This window comes from Cucurbita moschata, unplaced genomic scaffold (assembly GCF_002738365.1).
Source record: "Cucurbita moschata cultivar Rifu unplaced genomic scaffold, Cmos_1.0 Cmo_Scf00011, whole genome shotgun sequence".
Classification (NCBI taxonomy): domain Eukaryota; kingdom Viridiplantae; phylum Streptophyta; class Magnoliopsida; order Cucurbitales; family Cucurbitaceae; genus Cucurbita; species Cucurbita moschata.
Window position 1 is genome coordinate 2,627,023 of NW_019268527.1, and position 13,985 is coordinate 2,641,007.

At 39.0% G+C, this 13,985-nt stretch overlaps 2 protein-coding genes across 2 annotated transcripts; one reads left to right on the top strand and one right to left on the bottom strand.

The window, feature by feature from the left end:
* Positions 1 to 188: 188 nt before the first annotated feature.
* LOC111449641 (peptidyl-prolyl cis-trans isomerase CYP22) lies at positions 189 to 5,415 on the top strand. The gene is made up of 7 exons (XM_023089625.1): positions 189 to 418; positions 1,063 to 1,086; positions 1,822 to 1,909; positions 2,467 to 2,559; positions 3,348 to 3,380; positions 3,989 to 4,045; positions 5,102 to 5,415. The coding sequence occupies exons 1-7, from the start codon at positions 249 to 251 to the stop codon at positions 5,210 to 5,212; spliced, it is 576 nt and encodes a 191-aa protein (XP_022945393.1). The 5' UTR covers positions 189 to 248; the 3' UTR covers positions 5,213 to 5,415.
* Positions 5,416 to 5,704: 289 nt separating this feature from the next.
* On the bottom strand, positions 5,705 to 13,976 carry LOC111449640 (transcription factor TGA2-like). Its single transcript, XM_023089624.1, has 10 exons — positions 13,619 to 13,976; positions 12,892 to 13,185; positions 11,195 to 11,288; positions 11,033 to 11,107; positions 10,891 to 10,950; positions 8,056 to 8,133; positions 7,914 to 7,965; positions 7,353 to 7,624; positions 6,654 to 6,902; positions 5,705 to 6,038 (listed from the first exon to the last, which is right to left on the bottom strand). The coding sequence occupies exons 3-10, from the start codon at positions 11,258 to 11,260 to the stop codon at positions 5,892 to 5,894; spliced, it is 999 nt and encodes a 332-aa protein (XP_022945392.1). The 5' UTR covers positions 11,261 to 11,288; positions 12,892 to 13,185; positions 13,619 to 13,976; the 3' UTR covers positions 5,705 to 5,891.
* Between the last annotated feature and the right edge of the window lie 9 nt (positions 13,977 to 13,985).

Here is a 13,985-nt window from a genome sequence, read left to right on the forward strand (position 1 = left end):
GCCTTTACAATTCAAGAAGGGAGAGGGAAGCCGAAACTCGATATATATATATATCATATTTATTTATTTATTTATCAAAAAGAAAAAAAGAAAAAAAAGAATAATAATAATGAATTTGACCTGCCGGGTAATTTTTCGCCGGAAACGGAAATTTGACAGTAAAGCCCAAATTCATTGTTTAAAACCCACGAATTGTGCAGACCCAAAACTGAGTATCTGAAGTTCAGAGAGCTTTGAGAGTGACAACTATGGCGTCGGTAGGAGCAGCCGCAGGTGGAGGCGTAGAGTGGCATGTCAGGCCTCCTAACCCTAAGAATCCAATAGTTTTCTTCGACGTCACCATTGGCACTATTCCCGCTGGTCGTATCAAGATGGAGCTCTTCGCCGATATTGCTCCAAAAACCGCCGAGAATTTTCGGTATCCACACTGCTTTCTTCTGCTTGTTCTTCTTGTTATTCTTTAATGATCTTCGATTGCTGTGAAGCGATTTGAATCATTTACTAGTCGAAAGGGTTTTTTGTTGAAGTTTTAGCTTTGCTATGGAATATAAGTTTGCGTTAGCAGGAAGCCGGAGGTCTACTCTGCTCCGTTGCTCTATTAAAATCTACGGACAGCTCCATCGATTTTTCTAAAAATGAAAAAACTGATTTTCCTTGAGAAAAAAATAGAAGAATGCAAGGAAATACAAATCAAAGAGTTCACAAAAAAGTGAAGAAGAAGGGAAGCAAACTAAAGATTCATCGAGTTTAGCATGGGTGGAAATATCATATTTGTTTGTTAACTTGAATCCACGTTTGCTAATCGACCTGACGAATGGAAGCACCTTAGAAAGAAGATTATAAGTACCTTGAACTTGAACTCTCGTGGATTCAACTACTTTCTTCTCTTACCTCTATTTATATGTAACAATATTGCGTAGAATCATGTAGCTTTATGTATTTGTAACTATTTATGTCTTCCCCGAGACATTGCTTTCTCTTCTGTGTATTCAGTTTGTTTATTTAGCGTTACTTTTCCCATCTATTTCAGTCTCCTAATTTCGATTACTTTGTCTCTGACAGGCAGTTCTGCACCGGAGAATACAGGCAAGTAGAACTCTAAAACCAGAATTTTACAAGTATTTCTCTATTCGACCTAAAATAGGGTACTCTTTTTAAGTGTGAGGAAGTCATTTGAAATGGATAGTCTTTTTAGTATAATCTTGATAGAAAAAATCATGCTAGTGGTAGAACTTCTAGTGATCTTTTCTACTCATCTTCTAATGATTGTAACTATTTTAGAATTCTGTTAGTTCTATCTGCGTCAGCTTAGAGTTTAAAATGGTTTTGTTAACTAGTGTGAAATCTCAGCTACAGATTTCTGAAGAATCTATTGACTAAGAAATTCTAGTTTCATTCTTAAATTTGGGAAATTTTTGAGTTTTTTTTCCCCATTAAGGAACAATTGAACTTGTCACGTGTAAATATAGATAACATGCAAGAAGGCTATGATCCATTTCTTTTCCAAAAAAAAAAGATTTGCAACTGGTTAAACTTCGGAGTTAAAATATTAGGGAAACCTCTACGTACACAAGGTTTAGAGTTGAGAGTCGAAAGGGGCTTTGGGGTTAGCTTTACATTGAACTCCATCGTCTACCCTCTAGAGCTATTAAAATTACACTTTTTTTTTTGTTTCCACATGAACTATTGTGAGTCCAACGTCTCTTATAATATATTAATTTATTATTAAAATTTGTGGTCAACTTTTAAAGGTGGAAGTCTCCAATGCAAGCTCGTTTCATGTATGGTGAACTTATTTCAACATTTGGTCTCAATTGACAGGAAAGCTGGATTGCCTGTTGGTTATAAGGGATGCCAATTCCATAGAGTAATCAAGGATTTTATGATTCAAGCTGGTGACTTCGTCAAGGTAATCCAGTCTATTGGTCTGTTTAGGCAATGTAGGTATTAACTAATATGTGTATTATGTATTGATTATTATGTGCTGATGAGAACACTAAGTACCATCTATATCTTTAATTCTAGTATTCCGGCCCTTCGGTTAACTACAACAAGAATAGGAACATAGTTCTAAATTTCTTGTCTTGAAAGGAAAAGTGATCAAAATCTACCATTTTACAGTTATGTTTCTCCTGCTTTATCTTACTTTGAATCAAACTCTTCTGCTGTATATGATGATTGATCATTATAGTTTTCATTATTAAGGTTAATTCCCAGACAGAGATTACATTTGTCATTTCATTTAGGTTGAACACTTATTTTCATTGTCAGCATGGTTCCTTCCTGTTTTTTTTAATTTTTATTTTTTTATGTCGTTGTTTAAACATATCAACTTAGTCGTCTCTTTTTGTTTTAATGAAAATAAAGAAAACTCCCTCTACTCTGATTGCATCACTTTGTAGAGTGTTTCTTTACTCACTTTCACCTCATCATCTATAAGCATTTTCCGATCTCTTTGTTTTGCAGGGTGATGGCAGTGGATGTGTTTCCATTTACGGACATAAGTTTGAGGATGAAAATTTTGTTGCTAAGCACACTGGACCAGGTTTATTGTCAATGGTATGCTTTTCTATTGAAATGAGATTCAATGCTTTATATATGTTGTGTAATTGTACCTACGTTGCTTAATTTTATTCTCCGTAAATATTTGGCATGAGAGGAATAATGAGATTTTTAGGGAGAATGAGAAGTCGGGTGAAGAGATTTGGGTTGGAAGGTTGTTAGATTTCATGTTTCCTTGTGGTCGTTAGTCAATATTCTTTTTGTAATTATGGTATTGATCTTGTCTTTTATATGTCTTTGTATTTTTCCATTTTTTCAATGATCGTTCGGTTTCTTCCCAAAAAAAAAAAAACAAAAAAGAAAGAGCAGAAGAAAATACTATATTCACTGTAAAATTATGAATTTTGCACGGATGATAATATCGTCAGCAAATTAAACCTTCTGCCATCATAGTATTAAAGGTCTTTGAATCCTAATGGCTTTGATGTTAAGGGCAGGATGTTTGGAGATTCTCTCCAAAGTCCTAACAGTAAGTCTGTAGATGGAGAACTGTTGGCAGGGTGGAAAATTTATTCTTCATCCGTTTTTGTACTCGTTTATCGACTTAACACTGTGTTTCTTTAGATTGAGGTCTTAGGTAATAAATTCTACTCTACTAGTGGAAAAATCTCTGATGCTAGTAGATTAATTATCCACCATGTTTGTTTGTCAAATAATTGATATGCAAGTACAGATTTGCTTATGTTTTAGAGTATTATGTTTAGAAGGTCACTATTCACTATTTTTTTAATCTAGTGTTGTCATTGTATAATTCTTACTTACCATGATGTCTGCTTCTTCTACAGGCAAATAGTGGGCCTGGGACAAATGGATGTCAGGTACTTCAATAACGTTGCTGTCTCTCTCTCTCTCTCTCACACACACACACACATACACACACCCCTTCTTCCGGAATAAGTTCTATTTTCCAAAGAACTTAAATTTTTTGTCTCATAAAAAAAGAGTTTAAAACCTTTCAAGGATGGTAGTCTTTCAACTCTACTAAACAATTGGGTTTCTTTGTTGTAATCCACCTTTGATGACTCCTCATTTCATTCATCAATGAAATATCTTGATTACAATTTTCTCACGCTTTTGTACGTTTGTGTATGTGTTCAGAGTTATTTTGATGAGAGATGAATTGAACCTCCAGTCTTCCACATAGTTCCTACTTCTTTCTAATTTCCAATTTTATATCAGTATCAGAAAACATCCACACATGCTTTCTGGCCATTCTGATAAGAGATCTAATATAGATTTTAGAAGTTGGAACAATAATTTGTATTTCAACAGTCACAGATGGTGAATAACTATCTTTGATATGTTATGCCATAGTATTAAAGACGGTCTATATGATTTGTGCTGATGGGCATCTTTGTTAAAGCTGCTTTTACGTCATTTGGAATGGTAATTATTTTGTTCTTATAGTGATCGCGTTTTGCTGCAGTTCTTCCTTACTTGTGCCAAATGTGATTGGCTCGACAACAAGCACGTGGTGTTTGGGGTATGCTTCTAGTCCTTCAACCTTGTTGTTGCATATTATAATGATAACATATATGATATTTGAAAACGTAAAATTATCTGGTTGATGAGACTCATTGCTTAAATTTTTCCTGAGTCAATCCCTTGGGATGATTCATTGGAGGGAAACATCTCATTATTGTGATTTTTGAATTAAACATACCTCGAGATGTGTTCCCAACCCCCCAGAATGGAATGTTTCTAGCACTACCATAATCATCCACCGCTAATATCCCTCTGCAATCTAACGTACATGTTTTGCTGCTTGGAGAAATCCCAATTGAGGCTTCTGTGTTCATATCACTTTGATGCACCAAAATTCCGTTGATCCCTTCCCTTTCGTGGGAATCTGTAAACCAAATGATTCCTTGGGATTTTAACTTGTAACGTTTCTATACCATCACAAGTGTAAATTCTGAGTGCTAGATCAAAAACGGCCCTAAGAAGCTCAATGTGAACGCTTGCCTGGTTTTAATTGATCAGTTGACTAATGATAATTGAAATTGTGCATGTGTATTTTTCGCTTGCTTCCATGTTTATGTTTAAAATATTTAAGAATAAAAATACTTAAATATTTTAGAAAAAAGATTTAGATATTTTAGAAAAAAGATTTAGATATTTTAGGAGAAAAATTTAGATATTTGAGGAATAGATTGCGTAGCCTATACTATAAATACCTCTCCACTCTCTACGTAGCTCTGCATCCCAAAAAATACAAAGCACAGAATGTAGTAGTACCAAATGTCTTGTAATCTCTTCTCGATTGATGTTAATAAAAAGTGCTGAGTGTTTTCCACAAAAAGTTGTGTTCAACATGATATGTTTGTGTTCCTTGTCTTCATAGTTGTTCTCATCCCTGCATATTCTTTAATCATATTCAGTCGATTATGTTATGTTACTTATTAGAGATGTTTATAAGACGAGATGACTACTTTCCTAGCTTCATTTTGTAGTCTAGGCAGGAATTCTCGAATTTTGTCGTTTTTTATTTTCTGCTCCTAGGGTGCTAGTCTTATCATCTCTGTGGTGGTTTTTGCAGAGGGTACTGGGTGACGGCCTTTTGGTTGTCAGGAAGATTGAAAATGTAGCTACTGGCCCTAACAACCGACCAAAACTGGCTTGCGTTATCGCTGAATGTGGTGAAATGTAAAACTTGAGTTACACACTTCTACTCTGTTGCCCAAAATGTATACTTCTCTAATTGTCATTATAGAGTTTAACTTCCCTGCCAGTTTCTGCTGAAATGGAAAGCAGACCATGCTTTTTAAGGATGTGAATCTGTTCAATACAATGTGCCTTAGGTCCTTGATAGCATTTCGGACGTGTTGTCGGTGGGTGCATGTCAGTTATAACTCCCTTTTTTACCAAGCTTTCATTACGTCTTTCCTTTAGCATAGTTGTTTATTTTCTTTGTATTATGTAGGCGTACTCTCCTTCCTACCTTCCTACTTGAGTTATATGCTATGATCCTACTTGAGTTATATGCTACGAGTGTTGTTCTCGTCTCTATTTGCTTGCTAGCTTGCAACAAATGTTTTTTTAACGGTTTTCAAAACTTTTTCTCTAATTCCACCTTCCTCCCATGATCTCTAACCGTCCTATTTTTTATACATTCTTTTGGAGGAATAGAATTGTTTTCTACCAAAAAAAGAGACTCGCATTAAATAACATACAGATACAATGATACATACAGATTGTTGCAAGTAGCATCTTTAGATTATCACAAGACAGATACCATGTAATCAGGCACACAAATGAAAAATGGAAACTATGGAATTGTTTATCTAATGGCTTTTGTCGATATACTTGGGGAGACATCAAAACGTCATTCACTCTTTTGGACGAGCTAGCCACAGGGAACTAAGGGCTCGTAGTCTAGAGAAGTAATCATGGATTGCAAGAAGAGCACGAGCTGATTGACGAGTTGTCAATATCCGGTGCATTTGTTGCAGTGTCTGTTGTCGTAGATTGTCAGCCTGATATCATTATGCAAAGACCCTGGTTAGAAAAAGTGTCTAGGGAAGATAGATGTAACAGCTCATGCTCAGGCCCACTGCTAGCAGATATTGTCTTCTTTAGGCTTTCCCTTTCGGGCTCCCCCTCAAGGTTTTTAAAATACGCCTGCTAGGGAAAGGTTTCCACTCCCTTATAAAGAATGCTTCGTTCTCCTTCCCAATCGACGTGGGATCTCACAATCCCCTTCCCCCCTTCAAGGCCCAGCGTCCTCACCGATACTTATTCCCTTCTCCAATCGATATGAGACCCCCCAATCCACCCTCCTTCGAGGCCTAGTGTCCTTGCTGGCACACCGCCTCGTGTCCACCCCCCTTCAGAGCTCAATCTCCTCGCTAGCACATTGCCTAGTGTCTGGCTTTGATACCATTTGTAATGGTCCAAGCCCACTGCTGGCAGATATTGTCCTCTTTGGACTTTCCCTTTTGAGCTTCCTCCCAAGGTTTTTAAAACGCGTTTGCTAGGGAGAGGTTTTTACACTCTTATAAAAAGTGCTTCGTTTTCCTCCCCAAGCGATGTAGGATCTGAGAGACAGAATGCATTTCGGTGGGATAAGTTCAAAAGAATGTTAAGCATACCTGGAGAATAAACCCCTCAAGAGTCCCAAGTTTCCCCATGGCCGTGGCCATTTGGCCCATGTAGTTAGCCACATTGCCAGACGCATTCGAAGAGCCAAGTGATCCACTGGACAATGTCTCAGCCAATGATTGCTGCAACGCTTCCATGCCTTGTGACAATGCATCTTCAGTTTGTTGTGAAGACTGCTGCAAGTTTGATATGCCCAACAATTGCTGTTCTGTGAGCGGCTCTAATTGATTTACAAGAAGCTGCAACAAAACCAATCATTTTTAGTCAAACTCACAGCTTTACATCAAAACATCAGTTTACATTGATAATGCTAAGAAACAAAAAAACGTTCCCAAAGCGGAGGACGAAGGGCAAGGGCAGCTAGTCCCACGAGCCCTCTGTCCCACACATCCATTCATACGAATTGTTCACGGTTCCCAAAGCGGAGGAGGAAGGGCAAGGGCAGCTAGTACCACGAGTCCTCAATCCCACACATCTATTCAGACGAATTGCTCGTGGTTCCCAAAGCGGAGGAGCAAGAGCAAGGGCAGCTAGTGCCACGAGCCCTCTGTCCCACACATCTACCTAGACGAATTGCTCGTGGTTTGTTAATTGGCCATAATGTCCGGCCTTCCAAAAGTTTATATCATATCCTTAGTCTACATATTTGTTGTTCTATAAAGATTGTGAGAGCATCAAAATGAGCAGACCTTTAGGAGCTCTGATGAACGGAAACCACCAAGCCACAAAAAACATCTTTCAGCTGGTGTTTTCCACATGCCCGACAATAAGTGAAAAACATCAGCCTTTGCAGCGACGCTTTTTAACTGAAAAAACTCGTCGTAGTGAAGCAAGATGCCATCGACAACCATTCGAAGTTCGGTATCGCTTGCATGAGAGTTTACGGCTGCTCTCAATTCATTGATCTGCTTGTTTTGGTCTTCCAACCAACGGGCGTATTCCACATCGAACGCCATGGCTCCTGCAAATGTGAAGTATCTGATGCTATGCAACTTCAAACTGAAAAGATAGCTAAAAGAAAATACATTTACTATCACAAAGTTGGTTAAGTTTATATAATTCGAGCACACAGTTTCGAATGACGACTGAAATAAACGGAGCTTATTGAGCTCCCAACAACGGAAGGCGAAACAGTGTCGGGCTAATAATCATGTCAGATTACAGTGTTTCTCACAGACAAACATAATCGAATCACAAATTTCAGGTCGTCTCGTGAAAGTAAATATCGTGATTCGAGATAGTTAAAGTACCATTTCCAGCCATTGAATGAGCCTGATCTCCAGAGCTTGATATGAAGATTCCCTAAACAGAGGGACACAATTTATAGGCATTTTAAAGAGATTCAAACTTAGGAGGTAAGAAAAAAAATCATGAGAAGGAAATGCAGGCAACCTGCTGCCGTGCTCGCTGAAGCTCCTGCTCGAGTTGGGTCAACTTTAAACGACTACTCTCGAGCTGTTGAACATATGCCTACAGATAACGTAAGATCGGGAAAAAAGTTGAATTTAGCGACGCAATCATTACATTTGTTGTTTTAAACTAACCAAGTAATCTTCATTACTGATATTAGTTTGACATGCTCGGGAAGAAACACTAAGCACGGAGGCAAATGATGAAGCGTCACAAGGTCTAGAGATACATAAAATAAAGAAACATCGACACAAAGATAACATACATGGCTTTATATAACCTCAAAATGAAACCCTTGACCTTCCACAAGACGTGTCTTTCAAGAGTTTGTAACATTCATACTTTATGACCATAATTAGCTACTATGTAACTGTAACCTAAAAATAAATAAAAAGTCTTAAAACTTAAAATACTTGAATGAAACACCATAAATCTATCCATCGTAAATTTGTAACCATCTAAGAATAAGTGAAGCAGCTTGAAGCCTAGTTGCATAAATGAGACTTGATTCTTCTTAACGTGAAATTGATTGCAACTTGAGTTCAACTTTAACAGAACTTGACTTTATCTTGCGGTAATTTGAACAACATTCTTCACGACTTCCTTCAAGTTCATATTGTATGATTGAGATGCCTTGGTTCATATCACCATGCATCAAATTCGAGATATGTATTGTCATAAGCCTAGACATATGAAACGTGATTGATTATTTCTTGATTATTGCACATACAAAGATCGTACGATAAAGAGGACTATTGGAAGATGGCGCAAATCTCGAGGTCTCTACATCTATGAACCACACATGTCTATACATGCTCTCGAGTGTCCTCTCCCTTTGAAGAACATTGTTGTTTGGGTCCTCCATCTATTTTAGTGTTAAAGAGTTTTCATCCTTAGTTTAATAATTTGTCTTCTTTAGATTGTGAGTCCAGCTAGTTTCAATGTTTGAGTATGTATCCTAGGACCAATAAACGAGCTAGAGCTCCTTTTGAGTTAGCCCATTCTGATGTTAGAAGTCCATGTCCTATTGATTCCGAGAGAAGATTTCGGTATTTTGTACTTTCCAAAGTTGTGAACTCTGATAGATCATTAGGCTTCTATGCTTTCTAGTATGTTGAGGTTGGATCATTAACACTTAATGAGCATGACGAGCATGTTGTATGCCTTTACACGTTTATTATGTATGATTTAGGATTTGGATCGCCCATTGTTGCCCAGTTATGAGTTGGACTACCGCTATGTGCCATAGAGTGCTAGTTATGGTTTCCATAGACTACGAGTTACTGTTTCGCGTATTTTGATCCTAGTACCTAGTCATGAATTTCATAGCTTCATTGGGTTCACCAGGTACCTTGTAGGGACGGATAGGGTGCAACCACTATTCGTGAACTAACCAATAGAGGTAAGGGTCTACTTATTACACATAGCTTAATTCTCACCCATAAGGATTTCAGGAGTTGGAGGGTATACTACTGAATTACCATTGGTGGTGCCTAATGGGGAGAGCCATGACCTATTTACTGTTTCAACTTGAGTGGCGTAATGACAGGTAATTTTACTGTTCTAGCCTGAAAAGGCAAAGTACCAGGTAGTTACTGTTCCTAAGACATGTAGTTCTACTGTTCTAACCCGATGAGGGTACATGAGCAGGTAGTTTGTTGTTCCAGCCTAGAAAGGAATAGTGACAGGTAGTTTACTGATCTTAGGAACAAGTAGATGTTGCCCGGTGTCACAGTCATGCTTGTCCAAGGCCCTGTTATCTATGGCCACATGTCAGATGTCCCGGTCATGCTTGTCCAAGACGTGTTGTCCATGGCCACATGCCAATTCCAAACTCCTTTTACATGCTTTGATCTTAGATAGGTCTTTACTATTACCGTTCACCAGAATCACGTCTACACCCATCATGGCTAAAATGCCCCGAAATGTACTATAGGGATACGACTAGTTGTCTATTCCTCCTACACTAAGTTATATGCTATTTAAGCTATGGTGTTCTTTCTTTGCTTACCGCCATATAATGTTGCTTTCTTCAATTCTTTCAAATTGTTTTCAAATGTATTTCCTCGCTCAAAAGTATTTTCTCGCAAACATGACTTGAGGCTTGAGCATACACTGATCTTGTCCGGGAAGTCCGAATTTCTCAGGTCTAACTTGTTTGCTGGGTTAGAACAAGTGTCGCACAATCACTGTCTCACTGTCGCAAGAGTGCGATTGTGACACCCGACACCATTAAGGAGAATTCGCTAATTAGAGCTCAATGAGTAGATATATATGGAGTACGGTCACCATTTAGAGAAAAAAGAGCTCTCCAGACTTGTGAGCATTACCCTAAGGCCTTTCCATGAGCCACAACCACTTGAGGTTGTAGCAATTAAAACTTTGAGCTAATAATTATATCCATTTAAACCTTGAACTTTTATAAAAATATCAATTTACATCCCTTATTAGATCATGAATGAAAAACATTAGTTCACACGCGTGCAAACTTATAATAATATAATTAAACTCTCGAACATTCATACATGAATCAATTTAGACTCTTAGTTTAAAAATCATTCCGTCTCCAATTCTTACACATGTAAGCTTCTAAAAAAAACTCAAACCTTCTAATTAAAGGTCGTCCCTACATTTGAAATGGATGGTCTAAATTGATTCATTTGTGAAAGTTCAAGAATCTATCCGATACAATTACAAGTACACACCCGTGAGAACGAACGTTTTTCAATAAGTTGCCTTTCTACTACTTCAATTACTTAACAAAATAATAGCAATGGAAACGACACCATGATTGTAAGGACAAATGTAGAGCCGTACCTTTTTTCGCAGTCGACTTTTTCGGGCAGCTTCACGATTCTGTGCAAGCCTACGTAGAGTCTGAAAGATAATAAGCCATTTTTGTCACAGCCAAGAATATGAATATCTGATATCAATTACATAACTAATATAGGAGCACAACCTTCTGATCAGACTTGTCTTTTGTTCTATCACTTGAATCAGAAGCCACAGCAGCATTAAGCAGAACCATATCAAGCTGTAATAGAAATATATATATATATATGAATCATGTAAATGAAAAAGTAGAAGATAGCTCATTGTTAGAATATGAAAGACATATTACCCTCTGGTTTTTGTCATCTGTGTCGACGTCTGTAGAGATGTCGGTCCCTGGACTGCCATCAGCCATGGCATATACTTCGAGGTTCTCTGTAATACTGCAATGATATGGAAACCAAAGGCATCACTGCATGGGAAATGCTGTGGGAGAATGACTGAAAAGGACTACATAGTACTGGATTCTAAATGAAACGACCCTAAGCCTACCGCTAGCAGATATTGTTCTCTTTGGGCTTTTCTTTTCAGGCTTCCCCTCAAGGTTTTTAAAACGCGTCTGCTAGAGAGAGGTTTCCATACTCTTATAAAGAACGTTTCGTTCTCCTCTCCCAACGATGTGGGATCTCACAATCCACCCCCTTCTGGGGCCCAGCGTCCTCGCTGGCACTGAATTGTGAGATCCCACATCGGTTGGGGAGGAGAACAAAACGTTCTTTATAAGAGTGTGGAAACCTCTCCCCAGCAAACGTGTTTTAAAAACCTTGAGGGGAAGCTCGAAAGGGAAAGCCCAAAGAGGACAAAGGCTATAAATAACCTTTTTTTCCGCGGAAAAGATACAATCTCTTTGAAATAAACGAAATATATAAGGTCAAAATTTGAGTTGTCTGTGTCAGGGGAAGATAGTAGTTATGAAAGAGATTAGATCTAATACACCAAGAAGAAGCTAAAAAACAGTAATATTAATTAGTTGTTGTTAGAGATGGGTAGGAAATGCAATTCAGCCTTAGATAGCAATATTGTGAGATCCCACATCGGATGGGGAGGAGAAGGAAGCATTCTTTATAAGGGTGTGGAAACATCTCTCTAGCAAACGCGTTTTAAAAACGTGGAGGGCAAGTCCAAAGAGGACAATATCTGCTAGCGGTGGGTTTGGGCCGTTACAAATGGTATCAGAGTCAAACACTAGGTGATGCGCCAATGAGGAGACTAAGCTCCGAAGCGGGGTAGACATGAGACGGTGTGCCAGCAATGGCACTGAGCCCCGAAGGGGAGTGGATTAGGGAGTCCCACATCAATTGAAGAAGGGAACGAGTGTTAGCGAGGACACTGAGCCCCGAAGGGGAGTGGATGTGGGATTTCACATCGGTTGGAGAGGAGAACGAAGCATTCTTTATAAGGGTGTGGAAACCTCTCCCTGGCAAATATGTTTTAAAAACCTTGAAGGCAAGCCCAAAGAGGACAATACCTGCTAGCGGTGAGTTTGGGTCGTTACAAATGGTATCAGAACCAAACACCGGGCGATGCGCCAACGAGAAGGCTAAGCCCCGAAGGGGGGGTAAACACGAGACGGTGTGCCAGCAATGGTACCGGGCCTCGAAGGGGAGTGGATTAGGGAGTCCCACATCAATTGAAGAAGGGAATGAGTGCCAGCGAGAATGCTAGGCCCCAAAGGGGGTGGATTGTGAGATCCCATATCGGTTGCGGAGGAGAACGAAACATTCTTTATAAGGGTGTGGAAATCTCTCCTTACGCATTTTAAAAACCTTAAGGGCAACCCCAGAAGGACAAACCCAAAGAAGACTATATCTACTAGCAACTATCATTATATCATTATGTTTGAATGCAGCAAATCAGCAAGCAAACCACCTCAGATATCGACTTTCGTGTTCTTAGTATTACACGAACAACATGACAAGTAGCCTAAGAGTTACAACTTAACATGCCTCGATGCAACAATGAGCATATATAAAGGGAGGAACTTACAATTGGTCACAAATGGATATCCCTGAAGCGGATTCGAACCACTTACCCAAGGATTTTCAGTCCTTTGCTCTAACCAGCTGAGCTGAATACGCTCTACCTTACCACTTGACTAGTAAGGGAAAAGCCCTTTACTCAAAGAAACAGTTAGGGCTTGATTTGCTTGTTCGTCAAGCTTTCGAGTCTTGAAACTGCCGCCTAATCTCCGAACACGCTCAAAAACCGAGAGCCGCCCACCCGGCATCCCACTCGCCACTTTCTTCTCATTTCTTTCTCAATTCGCCTGGTTTATTCCCCCTACAACAGTCACCCAAGATACCAAAATCAAAACAACCCAAAAGCCTAGCTAATACTCGCAGGAGATTCGGAGATATGCATAGAAACCGATGAGGCCAGGACAAGATACAAGAAGCCTTGAAGAGAAGATAGAATCAAGTATATCAGCCATGAACAGGAAGCCAACAGGATATCAAGGAATAAGTAAAAACCACCTAGCTACAGGATCATCGGGATATCAGCCACAACCTTTTGGGTCATGGAACTCATAAACCAAAGAGGTCAAATTCAGTAAATATGATAATCAACTGAAGAATCAATCAAACTGATAAACAGAGTATATACTTGATTTACCATCAACCCAGAAATCAAATTTACCCAAATGATGCAGAAAACTCCCTACAAGAGTCAAAACCATAAAAACCCCACAAAACACCGTACAAATCAACAATACCCAGATGTCAAAATCACCCAAAAAGGCATATCAGGACTTGGCAGCATGTATTTGACCTCAAACGAGCGCGACCCAGATGGCGAAAATGGAGGGATTGGAGAAATTAGAAGGCCCCCCTTACTCCGATCATGAATTTAAGCAAAAATCAGGAAGAATTGCAGTAGATAATCGATTGGGGTTGTGTTAAAAGTCTGAGATGAAGGAAAGTAAACCCAGTGGAAGGTTTGATGACGATGATGGTGGGGGCTGTGAGGTGGCGCTCGTGTATTACTGGTTTAGAGTGTGCGAAAGATGATGGTAGAGAGGGACGTTTGGGCGTTGTTTTTGCGTGCAAATCTTCAACTTTCCATTGGCCAATTGTTACTTA

What these genes read in the sequence shown, in the direction of transcription:
- LOC111449641 (XM_023089625.1), top strand. Translation starts at nt 249, where the DNA reads ATGGCGTCGGTAGGAGCAGCCGCAGGTGGAGGCGTAGAGTGGCATGTC. An exon ending in TTCTGCACCGGAGAATACAG is followed by an intron (nt 1,087 to 1,821) that starts GCAAGTAGAACT and finishes CTCAATTGACAG; the next exon opens with GAAAGCTGGATTGCCTGTTG. An exon ending in GACCAGGTTTATTGTCAATG is followed by an intron (nt 2,560 to 3,347) that starts GTATGCTTTTCT and finishes CTTCTTCTACAG; the next exon opens with GCAAATAGTGGGCCTGGGAC.
- LOC111449640 (XM_023089624.1), bottom strand. Translation starts at nt 11,260, where the DNA reads ATGGCTGATGGCAGTCCAGGGACCGACATCTCTACAGACGTCGACACA. An exon ending in CAGATGACAAAAACCAGAGG is followed by an intron (nt 11,108 to 11,194) that starts GTAATATGTCTT and finishes TTTCTATTACAG; the next exon opens with CTTGATATGGTTCTGCTTAA. An exon ending in GTTCATCAGAGCTCCTAAAG is followed by an intron (nt 6,903 to 7,352) that starts GTCTGCTCATTT and finishes GTTTTGTTGCAG; the next exon opens with CTTCTTGTAAATCAATTAGA.